Source organism: Trichoderma breve (genome assembly GCF_028502605.1).
Source record: "Trichoderma breve strain T069 chromosome 7 map unlocalized scaffold00007, whole genome shotgun sequence".
In the NCBI taxonomy this organism is placed as follows: Eukaryota; Fungi; Ascomycota; class Sordariomycetes; order Hypocreales; family Hypocreaceae; genus Trichoderma; species Trichoderma breve.
The window spans coordinates 2,142,422-2,164,259 of NW_026611593.1; the positions used below are offsets into that span (position 1 = coordinate 2,142,422).

The window sequence follows — 21,838 nt, forward strand, 5'->3', positions numbered from 1 at the left end:
TCGGATTCGAGCTTGTGCCTCAGTACCTGATTCGTCGCATTCTGTAGCTACCGCATTAATAAGCAACTGCAGAAGTTTGCGACTGAGAGGCTCGACCACCAAATTTGCCTATTCCTGTCAGCCCGAGAAGAGTCATAGGTGATGAGCAATCCTTGCTAAATATCGCCCCTGATATCTTCTGTGTCATACTTTATTTCTTTCGAACCAGGGGTGTCTAAAGAGGCGTTTTTGTCTGGAATTTAGCTTGTTTTATCGTATAAAGCGACAGGCAGCGGCGGAGCATCACCAACCAACCGACAGTCTTTTCATATCACCTCTCCTTTCTCCCATCCATCCCACATCACTACTTGCCCAGCATGCCGGTTGTGACACCAGAAAAGCTGGCCAGCTTGCAAAAGCAATCGCAAGATGTCCGAAATGTACGGAATGCCTAAAGTGTGTGAATTCAGATATAAACTCTTACTGATGACAAATAGATCTGCATTCTCGCCCACGTCGACCATGGCAAAACCTCATTAACAGATGCCTTGCTGGCCACTAATGGTATCATCTCGCCCAAGTTGGCTGGAAAGATTCGGTATCTGGACTCTAGACCGGATGAGCAGACTCGAGGAATCACCATGGAATCTTCCGCCATCTCACTCTACTTTTCCATGTTGAGACGATCAGCTCCAGAGGCCACCCCTGAGCCGAAGGAGTATTTGATCAACTTGATCGATTCTCCAGGACACATTGACTTTAGCAGCGAGGTATCCACCGCTTCTCGACTATGTGACGGCGCTGTCGTCCTAGTAGACGCAGTTGAAGGAGTTTGCAGTCAGACAGTGACCGTCCTCCGACAGAGCTGGATCGAAAAACTCAAGCCCCTCCTGGTCATCAACAAAATCGACAGACTTATTACCGAGCTCAAGATGACGCCCCAAGAGGCGTACGTCCACCTCAGCAAACTTCTAGAACAGGTTAATGCGGTCCTGGGAAGTTTCTTCCAGGGCGAGCGAATGGAGGAGGATCTCAACTGGCGAGAGAAGATGGAGGAGCGTGTCAGTGCCGCAGCCGCAACGAAGGCATCCGCAAGCGACACTGCCTCAGAAGTAGGAGACCTTCAGTTCGAAGAACTGGATGATGAGGATTTATATTTTGCACCCGAGAAGAACAATGTCATTTTCAGCAGTGCCATTGACGGCTGGGCTTTTACCTGCAGGCAATTCGCCAGCATTTACGAAAAGAAGCTCGGAATCAAGCGAGGCATCATGGAGAGATGCCTTTGGGGCAATTTCTATCTGGACCCCAAGACCAAAAAAGTCCTGGGACAGAAACATCTCAAAGGTCGCAATCTCAAACCCATGTTTGTCCAGTTGGTTCTCGAGCCCGTCTGGACCGTCTATCAGGCTACTATGGGCGTCGATGGAGGCAAGGGAGATCCAGCACTCCTTGAGAAAGTTACAAAGTCACTCAACATCAGCATTGCTCCTCACATTCTCCGAGCAAGAGATCCCCGACTGCTCTTAACCACAGTATTCGCTTCTTGGCTACCGCTTTCAACTGCTTTGCTGGTCTCTGTTATCGAATCGCTCCCTTCACCCCCCGTGGCACAAGCTGAGCGAATCCCTAGCGTCATCGACGACTCTCCAGACTCAGAATTCGTAGACAAGTCAGTCAGAGAGGCCATGGTCTCATTTAAGACGGACAAGTCAGACCCTGTTGTCGCATACGTCAGCAAGATGGTGTCCGTCCCTGAAAGCGAGCTTCCCGAAAACAAGCGCCGAACTGGTCAAATGACTGGAGAAGAAGCGAGAGAATTGGCTCGACAGAAGCGAGCTGCCGCCGCCGCCTTGGCTGCTGCCAACAGCCAAGATGATGTGGCTGGTTTGACCGACGCACTGGGGTCTGTCAATATTGATGATGTGACACCAGCCGCCGAAGAGGAAAAGGTTGATCCTGAGCATTTGATTGGCTTTGCGAGAATCTTCTCAGGAACTCTCTCCGTGGGAGACACATTATACGTCATTCCGCCTAAGTGGACACCAGCCAATCCTCAGGCAGCCGATCCTCAACAAATTACCGTCAAATCACTATACATGTTCATGGGAAGGAGTCTGGAGGCGCTAGATACTGTACCAGCTGGCGTTGTCTTTGGCATCGGAGGCTTAGATGGCAAAATCCTCAAATCGGGAACTCTCTGCAGCAAGCTTGAAGGCGCCGTGAACCTGGCTGGTATCAGCTTGGCCGGAAAGCCCATCGTCCGCGTTGCACTTGAGCCAGTAAACCCTGCAGATTTGGACAAGATGATTCAGGGCCTGCATCTGCTTGTTCAGAGTGACCCGTGTGCAGAGTACGAGCAGTTTGCAAGCGGAGAGCACGTCCTACTGACAGCTGGTGAACTTCATCTTGAGAGATGTCTACTAGACTTGAAGGAAAGATTTGCGCGATGTGACATCCAAGCCGGTGCACCCATCGTACCATACAGAGAGACGATTGTCAAGGCAGAGGAAATGCGCCCTCCCGTGAACAAGGATCTGGGTCGTGGAACTGTTGTTTCTTCTACGAGCTCGAAGCAGGTCAATCTGACCATTCGTGTACAGCCTTTGCCTACAAATGTTACCGAATTTTTGCTTAAAAATGGCGATGCCATCAAGCGATTGCACAATGTCCGCAAGTCGGCAGAGGAAGAAAGCGGAGAAGATAGCGAGGAAGCCATCGAGGTTGATACAGAGCTTACTGCTGGTGCAGCCATCTCTGCGGAAGAGCTCAAAGCGCAGTTGCAGAAAGAGTTGGAAACCGGAAAAGGTCGCGAAGGATGGAAGGGATTGATCGATCGAATCGCAGGATTTGGGCCTAGACGAACGGGTCCCAATCTCCTCATCGATGCCACCAAGGATGGCATTCTTCCCAAAATCTTTGCCTCAGCCAAGGCATCTGATGCGGCATCTGAGTCTCTTGAAAAACTTCACCCTAGCCATCTCTCCGATAAAATCACATATGCTTTCCAACTGGCAACGGCACAGGGACCATTGTGCAATGAACCCATGCAGGGAGTTGCCGTCTTCGTGGAGGACGTGTCTCTCAACCTCTCAGAGGATGACACATCCGCTCGCGATAAGCTGAGCAGACTTACAGGAGAAGTGATCAAGGCATTCCAATCATCACTGCGCGCAGGCTTCCTCGACTGGTCCCCTAGACTCATGCTCGCCATGTACACGCTCGAAATCCAGACCTCTACCGAAGTACTAGGCCGAGTATACGATGTACTTACCCGTCGCAGGGGCCGCGTGGTGGCCGAAGAAATGAAAGAGGGCACGCCTTTCTTCACCATTCAAGCTATGCTACCGGTAGCTGAGAGCTTTGGGTTCGCAGACGAGATGCGCAAGAGGACTAGCGGGGCGGCGCAGCCACAGCTGATTTTTGCCGGATTTGAGATCCTGGATGAAGATCCGTTCTGGGTGCCGTTTACCGAGGACGACTTGGAGGACCTCGGAGAATTGGCCGATAAGGAAAATGTAGCGAAGAGGTACATGGATGGCGTGCGAAGAAAGAAGGGCCTGTTGGTGGAGGGTAGGACTGTCGCCCGAGATGCGGAGAAGCAAAAGACTCTCAAGAGGTAGAGGAGTCAGAGTGGATAGGCCAGTGGATAGAACAGACAAACAGACAGACAGATAGGATAGCACCTGATAGAGTCAGCGGTCAACAAGCGTAAAAACAAACATGGACATGGCTTTCCCCATCCCCCTCTTGCTCCCCTCAAGTTTGCCTTGCATTGGCCTTGGAGATCTAGCCCTCTCCTCATCCTGGGGTTAGTTCTAGCACTACTCTAAAGCTCCACCGCCGCTAAAACGGGGAGGCAGGACGAGTGCCGAGAGCCTGTGTCGGAGCAAAAGTCATTGGATGCACAAGGCGATCTAGCATCCCAAGCCTTGGTAGCCGACTCCACCAGCCAGCGGATCTCGCCAGAGTGTCGCGGCGGATCTGCGAACACCAACCAGTTCGCTCCGGGTCTAGAGCAGTCCTTTTTGCTCGCAGTAAATAGTTTGCCACGCTTTAGGTCTGATCACACGAGGTTTTGACCATCGTGAGGAGGAGTTTGTGGCTCGGTGAACGGGAAAGATGTTCGTAGGTCTCGGTGCCGGCTATCGTTGAGAGAACCGGGGGGTCCTTGACCGCGGTGGGTTTTGCCTCTCAAAACCTGATCCTGGTGCGAGTTCTGGACCAATGCCTGTGTGCTATTTCGATTGCCAAGTCCCGTACGCCGTATTTTCTGCTCGCATTTGCATCGTATCGCTCTGGGGTCGAGGAGGTAATTCGCCGAGGCAGGCGGGTTGTAGCGTCTCCGCCCAATTTGGGCGTTGGTTGGAGCCTCGAATCAGGTCTTTGACGACGGCATGGTCTGAATCAGGGCCCGAGTTGGGGCCTGACATTTCTCATGCATGTCCCAGAAATAGATAGTCGAAATGCATGTGGAGGGCGGTTGATTGATCGGATGATGGGCGTGCATGTGCATGTGGTGAGACTAAACCCTACCGATGATAGGCACCTACGATTACAGTACCTAAGAGAGGGTTGCATGTGAATAATTGAATGATCCCAAAGTGATTGAAGTGACTGGAAAGGAAAGCGCAAATCTGTCTCTGCTCTTGCCTGCGGAAACAGAATTACAGTGAGACATAACAGGCAACCGCCCCCGACAGTCAACTGCGGCAAGAGCGGCCCGTGGTCCTAGTCCAGCCACTCTTATCAATCGCCAATTTCCTTTTGACTCTCTTTTCTTTTTTTACAACTCTCTCTCTCTTGTCCCTTGCGTTTCGTTTCATCACATGCATCGGCGGTTGGTTGATACGAGTTACTCGTAAATGACAAGATGCGCGAGTCAACGGTCGCATATCGCGGACCAATTATGGCATCGTCTGTTGGGACATCGATCTCAGGCGAAATCGGTCTCATCCTGGCCGTCAGACTCAGCGCTACGGAGTAGACACAGCGCTATCATGGTGAGTGGCAGCGAAATTTCCCCGCATATCACACAAGAGAGCAGGGCCAAGGCTGGGCCTCAAAGCTGGGTCCGAGCAGGGCCTCAGCAAGTCTTCCGAATGGAGCGACAGCAACGGAAAACGGAGCGCTGCTAGCCTCTACCCACTCTTCAGCCCTGGACAAGACCAAGCCTGGACCAACCGCTTTGCTTGGGCGCTTTAGTGGCGTGAGACAAACTACTAGCTGCTGTGCACTGACAGCTCCTTGCTTTCGCCCCTCTCGCGCGCCACCTCAGCTCAGTGCACAGCTCAACTCAATCCGTCATGCTGTGCTGTGACAGGAGCTTGGAAGAGCTATGATACGGAGGGCGTCGTGGCCCAAAGCAAGTGGACGAGTCATGCGATCTGCTGCGTCTCGACTTTCGGTCCGTTGGCGCGGGGGCGTCAAGGTGCCGGGCCCAGCGCTTTGGGAAGGTTGCCAGCTTTGCTGATGCCAACGTGCTCGTTCGTTTGCCGGGAATGCAGATGAGAGACATTTCGAGCTGGGGTCTGGGGTCAAAGAGCCGTTGCTCTCCCCTTTGGGTGGGTCGAGACAAGCTGGATAAAGCTGGGGAGAGGTGGGCAGTTTATCTTTTGTATTTGGATGGTTTGATCCCGGACATCACAACAGCTGAGGGCCCCTCCTTGTACCTCGTGCGGTGGCAAATTATATATATTACTTTCATGCCGCGTCCCAGTCTCCCTCTTTGTCTTTTGTCCCTCAACATTTCACCGTGATGATAATAGTCAAAGGCCAAATCTCTTCCAGGGACATTGAGACGATACCAATGAACCGAGACAACATGGAAAAAGCGGAAGCCCTAACAATACAAATCTTTCTTCTCCTTGGCGCTGCCCTGGTTTCCATAGGCGGGCGATTATACACCCGATGGCGGCAGGCCGGAATGAAGAACCTTGGTCTCGATGATGGCCTTGCAATTGCGGGAATGGTAAGTATTTCTGTGATGCATTTTACATTCATTATCTGCATCTGTTCTTACACTGGCTCCAGATTCTCTTTGTGCCCAACGTGGTCTTGGCGTACATGATGAACACGCGGACCCATTGGATGGGCAATCACTCTGTCAGCAGCAATACTGCAACACAGCCGAGTCATGACGAAGATCAGATGAGGTAATGCTTTCTGCCGTCTCATTAACGCAGCTATCATCTAACTTGTTTCAGGGAATTGGGATCGAAACTATATCTATACAGCTGGTTATCCTATTCCGCTGCGTTATGGACGTTCAAGGCAGCCTTTCTCGCAAATGTCCTCCGTCGAATTCCCGAATCCGGTAGACGACAAACTCACCAGTATCTCGGCTTTGGCTTCCTGGCTGTAACATGGGTAGCAACGACGATGGCTCTCTTCCAAAGCTGTCGACCGTTGCCTCACATGTGGCAGGTATATCCCAGCCCAGGACTGTACTGCCAGCCTGCTACTTCGCCGGTGTTGGTGTGGGTATACTTCAGCTTCGACATCGTTACGAACCTCTATCTAGCGTCTGCAGCTACTCCTGTCGCTACTAGAAAAGACAAACCCACATGGGAAAAGCTTCAGTGGGTCGCAACGCTTGTTTGCGGGCTTCTTGCCACGGCGGCCGCAGCTGCGCGAGCTATCATTCTGGTGTCGGTGAGTTGGCTTCTGGTTATTCCAATATGATGGCCATCCCAAACTAATATCGATTTCTAGGGTCAACATGCAAATGCAGAGCAGATTGCAGAGTCATGGGCGATCTGGCAGATCTTTATCTTTGTTGCTGCAGTTGATCTAACAGGGCTCTTTTATCAGCCAGCAACATCTTCCTCTTATCCACCTGAGAAAGATTTTGATGATGCCGCTTTCAACAATTTTATTTACTCGGAACGGTTTTCTACGAGACAACACAGTCTGGCCGAGTCGGACGCAACTATTGTTGTCACACCCGAGGTGACAAATTTGTACGAGAAATTCGCCGAGCCATCAATCCGGGAAATTGAGGTACAAGGGCGTCGAAACTCGGGTATTGAACGCAAAGTCGAAGTATCAGTGTTTCAAGAGAGCTTCATAATAGCTCCAGAGGGACCGTGCGATATCTGTGGAAATTACACAAGAAGCTGGGCAAATGACGAGGATGCAAACAAGCCCGAGCAGAGGAGCTCCTATTTCGGAAGCAACATCCATTTTCATGTTCCAAAGTACGGTGTTAAATCACAGGAAGTTTCATGAATCGGCGTTTTAGCTTGGCTATTTTAAGATGCTTTTAGCGTTGCATCGGAGTTTTGTCATCGGTTGGTTTGGTATGGATGGGTATTGGGATTGGATCACTATTTATGGCATTGGTATTAATGGGTGTCAAAGAGATGTAACATTGTTCTGTATCAATCAGGTTTATGTTGAATGAAGACAAAGGCTCGTCGTCATGATAGCCTTTTGTGACACTTTGTATTGTTAGTCAAATGCAAATGCAAACGAATTGCATGGGATATTGTCTCCTTTGTTCAGATATCTTTTTATTTTGCAAATCCCCAGCAGCTCCTCTTCTCTCTAGTGATGCCATCGATTTTCTGTCATGTTCTTTTCCTCGGTGTTTGCGATTATCACATTATCCGTCATGGTCACGACTCGTGCTCAGGCCAAGGCTGAAAGTGCAAATGGCGAGAACACAGATTCACGGCCCAGGTATTATGAGAGTGATGATGACGCTGGTTTCGAGTCGGAGGAAGAAGATGGCGACGATGCTGATGAAGATGAGATGATGCTTGTCCAAATGCCAGACTCGGCAGAAGTCTCTGACCAGAATGCTACATTACCAAGTCCATGGTTATCAGTTGACACTCGCCATTTTCTTTCTTCCTCTTCTTCTCCTTCTCCCTCTCTTTCTACCCCTTCTTCTTTTTCGGACCAATCAGTCGAGCAACCGGACGACGCCCATACAACAGCAATTCACGGAGTCATCACACGGCGATACCGGCCGCCTAACCAGCCAACCTTCTTTGAACAACAGCATGAGTTTGTACCGCCTTCCTACAGGGAACTTTTACAACTCGAGTTCTATCAGACGTTCCCTCACGATCCCGCGGCTACGCTTTGCAAGAAGCATTTCTTGCAGCTTGCCGAACGGTGGTTTCAGCGTCGGCAGGGACAAACAGAGCAGACGTTTCATAACATCAAGCAGAAATTTCCGTATGGTGGAGTGGAGAAGTTCTTCGATTATATGCGTGATCGAGATATTTTGAAGCAGGTCATATGGAATGAGAAATGGCGACAGACGCCACCTAAGGAATTCATGGAGACTTTGAGGCTTGGGTTGCGTTATGCTGAAATTGAACAAGCTCGGGAGCGTCGCAAGGCTATTGTTGGGACGGGGAAGCGTCCGAGATGTAGTTTGGAGAGTTGCGGCAAGTTGAGTTGTGGGTACTGTCTTGCAAGGAAGAATCGAGGGGGTGATTTGTATGAGTTGGTGAGAGAAGCGAGAGTAAAAGAGCCTCATGGGGAGTGGTGGGAAGAAGATCTCGCTGCGTTTGAGGAGCATAGGAGGAAGGGGTTGGAAGAGGAGGGTGAGAGGGCTGATGTACAGCCTGAGTATGTGAGTGTGGGAGAGTTACATTTCATTGTGGATGTGTGTAATGGGGAGACGATGATCCGATTCCAGTGAGTATTTGGCGTTAGTTTTACTTGTTTTGGCGGAGAATTGAGGTTTTGAAGATGTTGTTGAGCTGACCGCTTGGTGTTTTGTTTGTTGATGTAGGAGCACGCGAGCTGCATTTGTCGAGGGGCGGCAGAATTGGGAGAATGGGATAACTGATAAGTATTTCTATGATCGGGCTGGGATATTTGAGTTGGATGGATGTAGTTTGGGTAAAGAGAATTGTGCGTGTACGAATATCGGGGGGTGATGTGGATGGGTGTTGTTAAGAGGTATGATTCATGTAAGGGTGATTGATGTAGTGTACAAAATACATAACTAGTGGTCTTTATTATAGAATATCTTGATCCTCAATTAACTATTTAGCATCTAGATAGTGTGGCTATCTCTCTTGCCTCAGATCTACAACATACTGAATATGATGGAGGTCCTCATGAAAGCTCGCATCTATAAACTAAACTATGCACAAAGTATATCCTCGCATAAAATATGCCCGCCCCCTTTATTCCTCCTACAGCATTTATGAGGCTGATCGAATTTATCACTATAGAGTTCACTAACATCCAGTTTAGCCATTGATACGACTTCTAGGCGATGCCTGGTACCGGGTGGTCGACGCAAAACCCGAAAGGCCGAATCTGGGTACCCTGTCGGGCAATAATGGTAGTCATTGGTTGAATCCACAGGAGGTTGTAGCGAATTAAAAGGAAGTATTTAGGCAGCTTCAATAGCAATAATAAACCGCAGTTACCCCTCTTCGTGGCCTGGTTTGATCATTCCTAACAACTACACATAGACGGCTACTAGGATGACAGCTACCGAGACCAAAACTCACAATGAATACACGGTAGGCTGGGTTTGTGCCCTGCCAAAGGAACAAACCGCTGCGACGGCCATGCTGGATCAGCGACATGGCGACCTACCGAAACCAGCAAATGATAGCAATACGTATACTCTTGGGTCAATAGGCAAGCATAATGTTGTTATTGCGTGTCTCCCAAAGGGCCATATTGGCAATAATCCGGCGGCAACAGTCGCCGCTCAAATGGTCTCCACGTTTCCGTCTGTCCGGCTTGGTTTGATGGTTGGCATCGGCGGCGGTATCCCGCCCAAGGTCAGACTTGGCGATGTTGTCGTCAGCACTCCAGTCGGAAGCTTTCCCGGAGTGGTTCAGTGGGATCTTGGCAAGGCAAAGGATGGTGGCTTTGAACGGACGGGATCGCTGAACAATCCTCCGGTCTCCCTTCTCACTGCCCTGGCGAAATTGGAAACAGAGCATGAATTGGTTGGATCTCAGATCCCAGAATATCTGGATCAGATGAGACAGAAGTGGCCGAGATTGGCAGCAAAATATCTCAGATCCGACTCGTTGGAGGATATTTTATTCAAGGCAGACTACAGCCATGTTTGTCAGAGCGCCACAGAGGATCAAGTCTCTTCTGGCAGTAGTTATGAAAGCGAAGAAGAAGAGAGCTGTCAGCACTGCGATAAGACCAAGATTATAAAGAGGAAGCCTCGAGATATGCGTGTCCATTATGGCCTAATCGCCTCAGGTAACCAAGTCATCAAGAGCGCCACCTGCAGAGATCAGCTCAACAAAGACCTTGGTGGAAATCTTCTCTGTGTGGAAATGGAGGCAGCAGGGCTAATGAACAACTTCCCTTGTATTGTTGTCCGTGGAATCTGTGACTATGCAGATTCGCATAAGAATAAGGATTGGCAGGAATACGCTGCAGCTGTAGCGGCGGCATTTGCAAAAGAGCTTCTAGCCTACGTGAGCCCCAGCGACGTTGATGGAGAGCGCACTGTAAAAGACATGCTGAGTGATGGTTAGTTAACATGTGTTGCCTGTAATTTATCAAATTCGTTACTAATGGGGAAAACAGTTCTTGCTGAAGTATCCTCGACAAAAGTGATTGTTTCAAACCTCAAGTCCAACTTGGATAATGACATAGACCTTCGAATCTTGGAATGGGTCACTCCAATTGATTATGGCCCTCAACAGAGCGATTTCCTCAGGAGGCGGGAACCAGGAACTGGTCAATGGCTCATAGACTCAAGAGAGTATCAAGCTTGGCTAGGGGCTAGGAAGCAGACACTTTTCTGCCCTGGAATTCCAGGAGCTGGAAAGACTATTCTCACTTCAATCGTGGTCGACCATCTTGAAAGGACATATGGAGCCGATCCAACAATTCGTATTGCCTACATTTACTGCAACTACCGGCGCCAAGAAGAACAAAGTATCGAGAAATTACTCGGAAGCCTACTGAAACAATTGAGTCAAGGAGAGAATTGTATCTCAAACTGCCTAAGGGACTTTTATAAACATCATATAGAGAAGCGGACGCAATTATCGCTTCTTGAGATTCAGACGGCTCTTCAGTCAGCGGCGGAAAATTATTCGACTGTCTTCATCGTGATTGACGCACTTGACGAATGCCAGAATTCGGATGGCAGTCGGCAAAAGTTTTTAACAGAGCTCTTTAGCCTCCAGGAGAAGTCTGGATGCAATCTCTTTATGACGTCGAGGGTCATTCCAGAGATCGTCGACCGTTTTAATAAAACCAGCATATCGCTAGAGATTCGTGCAAGCACCGAAGATATAGAGAGATACTTGAAAGGCAATACTGGCCAACTACCAGCATTTGTGCAACAGAGTCAAGGGCTACAGCAGATTATTGCAGCGGAGATTTCGAAAGCCGTTGATGGAATGTATGTTTCTTACCAATGCAACGACTAATTTGTGTACTGACGGGTTATTATAGGTTTCTCTTAGCGCAAATCTATTTGAACTCACTCAACGACAAGATGACACCAAAAGCTATGAAGAATGCATTAAGCAGCTTCCACAAGCCAATTTCAGGATTGGACGAAGCTGAAAAGACCAGTGTCCTAGCCCATGCATACGAGCAAGCGATGTTGCGAATTAACGGGCAACAGTCAGGGTTCAAAGAACTTGCTCATAAAGTTCTGTTATGGATTGTTTGTGCAGAACGGCAACTCAAAACAACCGAGCTTCAGCATGCGCTTGCTGTTGAAATCGATGAGTTAGAGATTGACAAGGAGAATATCCCATCGATTCAGGACATGGTCTCTGTGTGCGCTGGGTTAGTCACTGTTGACCATGAAAGCAGCATCATCAGATTGGTTCATTACACAACACAGGAATACTTTAGCCAAACACGCAAACGCTGGTTTCCTGATTCAGATATGATTATGACAGATATCTGTGCCTCGTACCTCCTATTTAAAGCTTTCGAAAACGGGGTTTGCCTACCAAAACCCTTTTGGGAGCGGTTAAAACTATATCCGCTTTACAGATATGCCGCTGAAAATTGGGGGCACCATGCGCGGAAGGCCTCCAAGCCAAGTCACAGGGTCATGGAGTTTTTAGAATGCGAGACGAAAATGAATGCTTCAATCCAGGCGCTCCAGGCTAATGCTTCCCGCTTAGAAAATTGGTATTCAGGGAAACCAAATCCTGCATTTGGAATGACAAGCCTTCACTTGGGCGCCTACTTTGGTATTGAGGAAACAGTTAAAACCCTTCTTAAGAAACCAATTGACGTCAATAAGGAAGACGAAGACGGATCAACGCCACTATCATGGTCAGCAGGTAACGGGCATGAAAATGTTGTCAGGTTACTCCTAGCGATACCTGGTATCGAAGTTAACTCTAGAACTGAGAATGGAGATACGCCGCTATCATTGGCAGCACGAAATGGGCACGAAGCCGTCGTCAGGCTATTGCTTGTAATGCCTAGCATTGACATTGACTCGAGGGATGACCTGGATGATACACCATTACTCAGGGCAGCATCTAACGGGCATGACGCTGTGGTTGAATTATTACTCTCTGCCGGGGTGGATCCAAATCTCCGCAATGGGAACCAGACGCCGCTGTCTAAGGCGGCGGAAGGGGGGCACGAAGCCGTTGTTAAGCTACTGCTTGCAATGCCTAACATTGACATTAACTCGAGCAAAGTCTTATACGGAGCAGTAGATGGAGGACATGCCGCTGTTGTTAAGCTATTGCTCGCAGCCGGAGCAAATCCAGATCTCGGGAAGACACAGTACACGACACCACTGAGGTGTGCAGCAAAGAACGGGGATGTATCTATCACCGAAATGCTGCTTGCAGCTGGAGCAGACCCGAATCTCAACCGGGGTCAACCTGGCGTAACGCCGCTATTGAGTGCGGCAGATCGAGGGCATGACGCTGTTGTAAAGCTACTGCTCGCCGCTGGAGCAAACCCGAATCCTAACCCTGATGATGCATTTACGAGGTCAGCACTGCGTTCAGCAGCAATTGAGGGGCATGAGGCGGTTGTGGAATTATTGCTCGCAGCTGGTGCAGACCTAGATACCAGGGATAATACTGGCCAAACACCACTATGGCATGCCGTAGAGAGAGAACATGAGGTGGTTGCGAAACTATTGCTCGCAGCTGGAGCGGACCCAGATCTCGGCAATAAAGACGGCGAAACATTGTTACATATCGCAGCATCTAGAGGGCATGAGACTACTGTTAAGCATCTACTCGCGGCTGGAGCAAACCCCCAAGTGGAAAATAAACAGGCTGAAACGCCACTCTTGCATGCTACAATGAAAGAGCATAAGGCGGTTGTGGAATTATTGCTCAAAGCTGGTGCACGCCCAGATGCCAGGGATAAGCGTGGTCAAACACCGCTACATATAGCCGCACGCAAAGAGCTTGGCGAGGTTATGGAACTCTTACTCACAACTGGAGTGAACCCAGATCTCAGGGATAAATACGGCACAACACCACTATCTATAGCCGCATACAATGGGTATAAAGAGGTTGTGGGACTATTATTCGCAGCTGGTGCAGATCCGAATCTTAGGGGTAAGTATGGCTCAACACCGCTATCGACGGCACAAAGGCGAGGGCATGAAGAAGTTGTTGTTCTGCTATCCGACCAGCTGCCAAGGTCGACTTGGCGGATAAGGGTGTCATGACAAGGCTATCAGCAATTGTTGAATCTGAGCCAAAGCGGTGAAATGACGAGGTGGAGTAGAACATGCCTATATACTTTACTTATTCTCTTTATTAAACTATTGTCCGTACACCGGTTTGTTGAGCAGTCTTCCTACAATTCAACTTACATGAATGCCTTGGTTGGTGTTCGCTAATGCTCTTCGACGAATAACCATCCCTTTCTACACATCTTATATAGGTATACTTTAAAATATACAAAGATATAACATTTATATTGAATTTATCGAGATCCTATTGTCTTGTTTATGACGTCTCTTTCAATGACATACCGTTGAAAATCGCACTTCCTTCTAGGGTAACCAACCAATCAATCAATCCTCTGAGGTTCAACGATGACATCAAAAAGGCCCGGACCCTGGCCCCCACAAGTGGCACGTGCCCAGTCCGCGAATCGGAGCAGTCGCCAACAAAAGGCATTTGTGGGGCGCTATGAGAGATGCCAAAAAACCTGCTACTGTACCTAGAACTTGCTAGACTCTACACTACAGTACAGGACAGGCATTCAATGGACTGATTCTGGCCACCCAGATGCCTGGAAACTTGCCTGATTCCTCCCCCAGGCTGCAGCGTGTCCACCCGCTAAAATCGCCCGCTAAAGCACCAACGACAAGCAGCAGCCAGTAAGATCAATGGCTGGCCTGGAACCTGGATGTACTCGTACTGGTAAAATGCCAGAAACAAGGTTGACATAAGCTGGCAGCTTCCTTCTTTTTCCACCTTGGGCTTGGCTTGGTTGTCTTGCAATCCCGCTTGCCGCCTGGCTTCTCTCAATTGTTCGTGGCTGGACGCGACGGATTTTTTTTCCCTCTTTCGATCTCCCATCATCTTCTCTCTGGGTAGAACAAAACTTCTGGCGAAGCAGCATTAGTTTCTCATTCTTACTAATCTTGTATTTCTTTTTTACCCTCTCTCTCGACATTGTCACATTATTTTCTCACTTCATTTTCTTGTAATCCAACTTTTATTTCTCTATTTGTTCCAAACCAGAGTCTACTCCGTTCATCTTTTCCAGCCTTCTCAACGAAGCACCGCCACTCCTTTTGTTCTATTTGGAAACCTCATTCAAAACGGCTCTTTTTCGCCTCCCCCGCCACCCGCTGCCGTCATCGCCCTGTCGCGACCCTGTCCCGTTATTTTAAGTCCGGTGTCTTTCTTTGGCTGTCACTCTCTCAGCATCGTCGCGTGCCCGCCATCGGCCTCCCCCCCAAGGCAGTCCTTTCCCACGACAACCGGCTAGGCAGAAGAGAGGGACCCCTCGGCTGAAAAAGCGCAAAACACCCCTGAGCCGAGCACCGCCTGATCTGATCTCTCCACCAAACCCGGATTTCGCCGTCTTTCTGCTTTTTGCGCAAACTCGAGATCTTCGACTTCCCGCCTGTTTGATGCCGCCATCATGCCTCTCCTCAGTGGAAAGGGCAACAAGTTCAAGGTCGACCCGCCCAAGATCCGCATCGAAAAGGTCACCATAGAGCGTCCCGCGCCTCCGAAGCCCAAGCCCAAGCCCGCATCCCGACCCGCGCTCTCGTCGTCTGCGCGATCATCGCCCGTCCCCAGGCTCTCGCCCAAGGCTCCCTCGGCCTCTGCGGCGTCGTCAGCGTCGTCAAGAGCAAAGAGCAGCTCGCCGTACCCCTCTTCGGCCGACGAGAGGCGCCTCGACCTGCAGCGCAAGCGCAAGGCTGTCAGCGCGTCACAACGCCGTTCACCTGCTAGCGACCGCATCGAGTTCGACAAGGACAGCGACGCCGAGGACGATGGGTGGATGGACTTGGATTCGCACAAACGCCAGCGCAAGGCCACCAGCGAGAGCAAGTCGGTCGATTCGAATCGCAAGCTGAAGAACGCCAGGGCGTTTGAGCGGAAGGATGAAAGGCTGCAGTTCATCCATGCCGTCGACGTTGCCTCGCTCGAGCACAAGTGCGTTCCCATCATGGGAGCGTCTAAAGAGGATGTGGCCATTGAGCTTCAGTATCCCACTCTGCAGCGCCGAGAAAAGTCAGTCAATTTGCATCACATCTCCCCTTCGGTTGATTCCGCGCGGCCCCTCGCCCCACCTCTCCCGAACGCCTCGTCTTTCAGATTAATCGTCAGGTTATATTTTCTAACAAGAAAAAACAGGTTTGAGCTCGTTTGGGGCAAGGACAAGATCGATGCCGTGGAAGCGAGTATACGCATAGTACGCCTGGTTGCCGAAACCTATCTCACCGACGTCGAAGCCGAGCCCTTTACCAACCAGACCAACGGATTCATTCGACGACTTGAAAAAGCCTCGAATCGCAATATCCAGGACCTGGCGGGCTTCAAGGCCGCCTTACGCGAGTACAACGAGACGCTCCTCGCCTTGGTTGAGGATGGCGTCGTTGCCAAGAATCTCGAAAACCTGCACGAACTGCCTCCGCACCTCGCAGCCTTTATCCTTGACCAAATCTATGACCGTACAGTGGCTCCCAAGGTGGAACTTCTTTCCAAGTACGAGAATGGAACAGATTTTGTCTATGGCGAACTTCTCCACCCCTTCATCACCAAGCTCCTCGTTGAGCAGTGCAAGATGACATCCGATCAGGTCTTTGTCGACTTGGGCTCGGGCGTGGGCAACGTCGTTTTACAAGCAGCGCTCGAAGTCGGATGTGAGAGCTGGGGCTGTGAGATGATGGAGAATGCGAGCAACCTCGCAGAGGCTCAAGAGAAAGAGTTTCATGCGCGATGCCAGCTTTGGGGCTTGAAGACGGGCGAGGTGCACATCGAACGGGGTGACTTCCGTAAGAACGCCTCGATCCATGATGCACTGAAGCGGGCCGATGTCGTGCTCGTCAACAACAAGGCGTTCACTTCGCAGCTCAACGAGGACTTGATCCGCATGTTCCTCGACCTCAAGTCGGGATGCAAAATCATCTCGCTGAAATCCTTTGTGGCCGACTCCAAGAGCAGCCACAACATCAACGACGTGGGAAGCACCATCCTTGAAGTCGAGGAGTGCACGTATCCCGAAGGCTACGTCAGCTGGACCAACGCCGGCGGGCAGTACTATATCTCCACGCGGAAATAGACTAATTAGAGCTTCATCAGCACTGCATAAAGATAAGATGTTATGTTGAGTATTGTAGAATATAAACCATCGAGTACAAATCGGGTATATGGGTATTTTTTTGTTTTCTCTCTCTCTTCTTCTCTGGATTGAGAGCGTTTGGGTTAACGGCTTTTGGAGGATAATCTTTTTGTTTCAACGAATTGTAGCCATCGACAGCGAGACAAACGCGTTGGTAGATGATGGGATGAAAAAAACATACTTTAACAGTACAAACAATGAATATGAATGAAATAGGCCATCCTTACCGCCATGGAGGAGGAGACGCGGTGCATTTCCTCTCTACTGCCATGAGGAGGAGGAAACGGTGCATTTCCTCTCTACCGCCCCTTTCCCAGCGTGGGCTCGTTTGCCAGATTCATGGCGTCGGCCTCTTGACCCATTCTCTTCATCCACCTGTCGATGAGCTCGCTGTTTTCCTTCTTGAGCCGGTCCCTCTCCTTTTCCGCCATGGAGAGTTGTAGGTTCAGTGCAATCATCTCGTCTTGGACATTCTGTTCGCCGTATTAGTGACTACTTACTTAAAAAGGCGGGGGTTGTTGTATAAATAGTAGATGAAATACCTCGACTAGCTTCCGTTTTTCTCTGAGCTCGTATTCCCGATCGTTTACCTTGGTGGCAAGGGTTGTCCGCTCTCCAGTGAGATCTCTGATGGCTTTTGAATCCTGTTTTGTTTTTGAGCGCAGCTTTTCTAGTTCCTCTTCCGCGGTGCGTAGTCGCGTCTCTGCTACGCCTCTGGAACGCAAAGCCTCGGCCAAGTCAAGGCGAAGCTGAGCTACGCCGGGGTCGTTGGCTGCTGCCTCGCTTGGTTGGAGGGATGGTGACTTTGAACGGTTGTTCCCCAGACCGGCGATGTGAGCTTCCAAGGCGAGTTTCTCAGCTTCTAGGGATGAGATGCGATCTGCCATTTGTGAGCCTGAGGGGATGGTTAGTTGTGTGTCCTTTTGACAAGGTGAGTGAGTAAGGTGGGCGAACAGGCTTGGACGAGCTCCATATTGACGGGGCTGTTGAGCTCTGATTCCCTCAGGGAAGAGAGATATTCGTCTCTCCAGTTTGGCATTTTGTGAGAAAAGAAGTTGTGAAGAAGGGCTGTAAAAGAAACTGTATATTCGAAAGCGGCGTCTATGAGAGATTTCACGCAAACTCTATATTGAATGAGAAGATTATTATTCGATGATGAGACGGTCACTGGACATGAACCTGGTGGGGTTTGTATCTGTCGCTGTACTTTTGCGCTGGAGGGATGATGCAAGCAAAGTCCCAGGCTGCCTCCCCTTGTTTAGCCGACGAATAGCCTCGCCTCCCATTGGCCGAAGCTATGGCTAGCTCCGGGTCATCGAACCTCAACATCCACAGCTTGTCACTCACTAACTTGATCCATCTCATACCGCTACATGAGATCACTATAATATTGTCATTCTGCAGTCGTCATGAGAGTGAGATGAGGTAAACTGCAGCCAGCATGGACACGCTTCACGCAAGAGCCGACTGGGAGCGCGTGGGCGACAAGTGGTTCCGCAAGACGGAGCAGTATACCGCCGTCTTTGGCCAGGATCTGGATCTCGATGCCTTCGTTGTGACGGGTGCGCCTTATGCCGGTGCTCTGGCGCTGTGGCGGGACGACTCGAAGCTGCAGGCTCACAAGTTGGGACAGACGACCAAGCCGGGGATTGATATCTACAGCCTGGCGGGCAAGAAGCTGCGGACGATATCCTGGGACAGCGGCGCCATCAAGGGCCTGGGATGGTCCGAGGACGAGTCGCTGCTGGTTGTGGCGGCGGATGGCAATGTGAGGTGCTACGATATGCAGGGGGACTTTAGCCACTTCTCGCTGGGGAACGGGGCGGATAACTATGGAGTTGAGTCGTGCCGGTAAATGATAACAACTTGTGAGGCCAAGTGAGGCGAGGGGAGCGCTGAAACGGTGATATCTAGGTTCTACGATAACGGCATGGTGGCCCTGCTGGGGAACAACACACTGGTAACAGTTTCGTCTTATTCGGAGCCCCGACCAAAGCTGCTGGCCCCTGTGCCCGCGGGGGAGATTCATTCGTGGGCTATCGTCGCCCCGAACCATACGCTGTCTCGCTCTGTGGAAGTTTTGCTTAGTATTGGGCCGACTGTTTACGTGGTTGATGCGACGGACTGCGAGGACCGGTTTCTGGATGTTGGGCCGTTTTCACACATTAGTGTCTCGCCGGATGGTCGCTTTGTCAACTTGTATGGCAAGAATGGCAAGGCGCATGTCATATCGAGCGATTTCCAGGAGAGGCTGTTTGAGCACAACTCGAATTCAAACACACCTCCCAAGTATGTGGAGTGGTGTGGCAGCGATGCCATTATTGCTTGGGAAGACGAGGTTCATGTTATTGGACCCGGTGATGAGTCTTCGTCTTACATCTACGACAGTACCCGAGTGCACGTCATGTCTGGTAGGATATGAATGCTCGATGACATATGCTCTAAGCTAACAAACGAGTAGAACATGATGGCGCTAGACTAATAACGAATGATTTTTGCGAGTTTCTTGAGAGGGTGCCTGATGATACACTTCAGGCGTTTGGTGCTGCCTCAGAATCATCCCCCGCATCCATTTTGCTCGATGCTGTAAGACAGCTTGAGCTGCAGTCTCCCAAAGCAGACGATTACATCCAACTCATTCGGCCCAATCTGACGGAAGCTGTCGATACGTGCGTTAATGCCGCCGGTCGAGAGTTTGACCCTCAGTGGCAGAAGCGACTGCTCAAGGCTGCGTCTTTTGGCAAGTCGGTGCTCGACATCTACAACAGCGACGAGTTTGTCGACATGTGTGAGACACTACGGGTTCTCAATGCTGTACGAAGCTTTGAGATCGGAATTCCTCTGTCATTCCAGCAGTATCACAGGCTGACTCCTGAGCGGCTTATTCAACGACTGATCCAACGGCACGAGTATTTGCTGGCACTCAAGATTGCTGGCTACTTGAAGCTACCGACGGATCGCATCTATGTCAGCTGGGCATCTACAAAGGTCCGCGTGGGTGCTCAAGACGACGATACCATCTGCCGACTGGTCGTAGAGAGGCTCTCTGGCAAACCTGGGATCTCGTTTGAAGAGATTGCAAGAGCTGCATATCACGAAGGACGAGGCCGTTTGGCTACAGAGCTGTTGAATCATGAACCACGTGGAGGAAGACAAGTGCCCCTTCTGCTGGATATGGAGGAAGACGAACTGGCTCTGGACAAGGCCATCGAAAGTGGTGATACTGATCTCATTCTTTTTGTTCTCACAAAGCTCAAGAAGAAGCTACCTTTGGCGTCATTCTTCCGGGTGATAAATGTTCGACCAACGGCAACGGCACTGGTAGAGTCAGCGGCCTTGGCGGAAGGTGATAATACTCTTCTCAAGGACATGTACTACCAGGATGATAGACGAATCGACGGTGCCAATGTTTTCATCCGCGAGTCGCTTCGACAGCCTGATGCTCGTACTGCATCTGATAAGCTAGCTCTTGCAGCCAAGCTCCTATCTGAATCAAAAGATAACGCAGCAGAAGTCTACGTGCTCAAGGAAACAACGCAACTCCTTCGTGCACAAGAGGCACTAGACCGCGACCTGACGGATTCCTTCTCCGGACTCAGTGTCAACGAGACGATCTTCAAACTCATCCGGCTCGGCTATCACGGAAAGGCGAAGAAAATTCAGAGTGATTTCAAGGTACCAGAGAAGGTTGTATGGTGGATTAGGTAAGTCGCGATATCCGGTTGCTGATTTATACGTGATACACCAAAGGACATGGCGGCTGACTGGCGGCGGGCGTTTTGCCCCGTTCCCGTCCGATAGGCTTCGGGCACTTGTTGCAAAGCGCGAATGGGGTGAGATTGAGGATATCGCAAAGGCTAAGAAGAGCCCGATCGGATGGACGGTAAGTGCTTTTTTGAGTTTCTCACTTGTCATATCCTACCGATCCGAACCACATGGCGGGAGTGTAAGACTTTGTTGCTGCCGCCAGGGTGTATATGGTGTGGGAATAAGATATAAAAAAAAAGGGACCAGCTAACGAGAAAATCTTTTTTGGTAGCCTTTTTTCAACCTTACGTTGCAGGCGGGTAATCCGCGCTTGGCGGCGGTGTTTATACCCAAGTGTACTGGTTTGGAGCCCGGGGAGACGATTACCATGTATGAGAAGTGTGGGATGAGAGTTAAGGCGGCGGAGGAGGCTGTTAAGTTGAAAGCTGCGGCGGCGTATGAGAGGTTGTTGGAGGCGGCGGGGAGAGATACGACTGAGGGGAAGGAGATTGAGAGGATTGGTAGCGCGGTGTTTAAGAAGTAATGATGGGTTGTGGGTAGATGGCGTGTTTAGACTTGATGGGATTGTTCTTTTGGGGGTTAGAGGATTATTATGACTTGGAGTAATGAAGATATATATTTCACTTGTTTTCTTCGTGATGGACGGGCCTTTGTGGCTAATTAGACCAACTGCTAGCTTCTCAACGCAGATGGTATGTCTCTTCCTAGCTTATGGTGCGTGCTATGGCGGTTTCTGGTGACGATTCATTCCTTGGTGAGTGTGTCTCTGGATGTATCTACAAGTGTCTTTTCTCCCGTGAGCTCATGAGGCGAGGCGAGTATAAAAGACTTACTAGAAGGGTTATCAGAGAAAGAGCTTGTGTTGAAGTAACACTGATTACTAAGAAATTGCTCACTCGTATTGATAGGGACTGTGCCGAGCTTCTGAGCTCCATTACTGAACAAGATATTCTTTCCTGAGGTTCCGCGGTGGTAAGATAGTATACAAAGACCCTTTACATCACCCTATTTACTGCTTGTTAGTTGAGGACTTGAGGATCCGCACTGTTAGTATGTCTTGGTTCTAACCTTGAAGAACAATCTGAATAACGTGTTGAGGCTTACGTATACGCCAGTTTCGTCATTCGTTTTGAGCGGGAAACTAAGCTAGAAGTTGGTAGCCAAATGAGGACGCCCTCGAGTTGCGAGTCGGCGCCACCTGTGGTTGCACCAACACGTCACAATCGTCACGAAGACGCTTGTACAACGGTGTGTGCTACGTGGTTTCCTTCCGGCTTGAAGCTTTATGCTGACCTAGACTAGGCATGTACTTTAACAT

General features: G+C 50.0%; 6 protein-coding genes across 6 annotated transcripts; 5 read left to right on the top strand and 1 right to left on the bottom strand.

Moving 5' to 3' along the window:
- Window positions 1-356: 356 nt before the first annotated feature.
- Window positions 357-3,602, top strand: T069G_10862 (elongation factor tu GTP binding domain-containing protein; the record flags this gene model as incomplete). Its single annotated transcript, XM_056178072.1, has 2 exons — window positions 357-419; window positions 477-3,602. 2 exons carry the CDS (start codon window positions 357-359, stop codon window positions 3,600-3,602), a joined length of 3,189 nt encoding a protein of 1,062 aa, XP_056024362.1.
- Window positions 3,603-5,803: 2,201 nt separating this feature from the next.
- Window positions 5,804-7,209, top strand: T069G_10863 (uncharacterized protein; the record flags this gene model as incomplete). Its single annotated transcript, XM_056178073.1, has 4 exons — window positions 5,804-5,950; window positions 6,013-6,134; window positions 6,186-6,633; window positions 6,694-7,209. The coding sequence occupies 4 exons, from the start codon at window positions 5,804-5,806 to the stop codon at window positions 7,207-7,209; spliced, it is 1,233 nt and encodes a 410-aa protein (XP_056024363.1).
- Window positions 7,210-7,594: 385 nt separating this feature from the next.
- Window positions 7,595-13,650, top strand: T069G_10864 (ankyrin repeats (3 copies) domain-containing protein; the record flags this gene model as incomplete). Its single annotated transcript, XM_056178074.1, has 8 exons — window positions 7,595-8,569; window positions 9,426-10,458; window positions 10,516-11,341; window positions 11,395-12,245; window positions 12,345-12,980; window positions 13,077-13,097; window positions 13,290-13,496; window positions 13,574-13,650. 8 exons carry the CDS (start codon window positions 7,595-7,597, stop codon window positions 13,648-13,650), a joined length of 4,626 nt encoding a protein of 1,541 aa, XP_056024364.1.
- A 1,392-nt stretch (window positions 13,651-15,042) lies between these two features.
- Window positions 15,043-16,692, top strand: T069G_10865 (histone methylation protein DOT1 domain-containing protein; the record flags this gene model as incomplete). Its single annotated transcript, XM_056178075.1, has 2 exons — window positions 15,043-15,641; window positions 15,765-16,692. 2 exons carry the CDS (start codon window positions 15,043-15,045, stop codon window positions 16,690-16,692), a joined length of 1,527 nt encoding a protein of 508 aa, XP_056024365.1.
- Window positions 16,693-17,051: 359 nt separating this feature from the next.
- T069G_10866 (autophagy protein 16 (ATG16) domain-containing protein) lies at window positions 17,052-17,791 on the bottom strand (the record flags this gene model as incomplete). The annotated part of the gene is made up of 3 exons (XM_056178076.1): window positions 17,052-17,225; window positions 17,295-17,647; window positions 17,707-17,791. 3 exons carry the CDS (start codon window positions 17,789-17,791, stop codon window positions 17,052-17,054), a joined length of 612 nt encoding a protein of 203 aa, XP_056024366.1.
- Window positions 17,792-18,193: 402 nt separating this feature from the next.
- On the top strand, window positions 18,194-21,043 carry T069G_10867 (uncharacterized protein; the record flags this gene model as incomplete). Its single annotated transcript, XM_056178077.1, has 5 exons — window positions 18,194-18,603; window positions 18,667-19,163; window positions 19,214-20,456; window positions 20,554-20,635; window positions 20,792-21,043. The coding sequence occupies 5 exons, from the start codon at window positions 18,194-18,196 to the stop codon at window positions 21,041-21,043; spliced, it is 2,484 nt and encodes an 827-aa protein (XP_056024367.1).
- Between the last annotated feature and the right edge of the window lie 795 nt (window positions 21,044-21,838).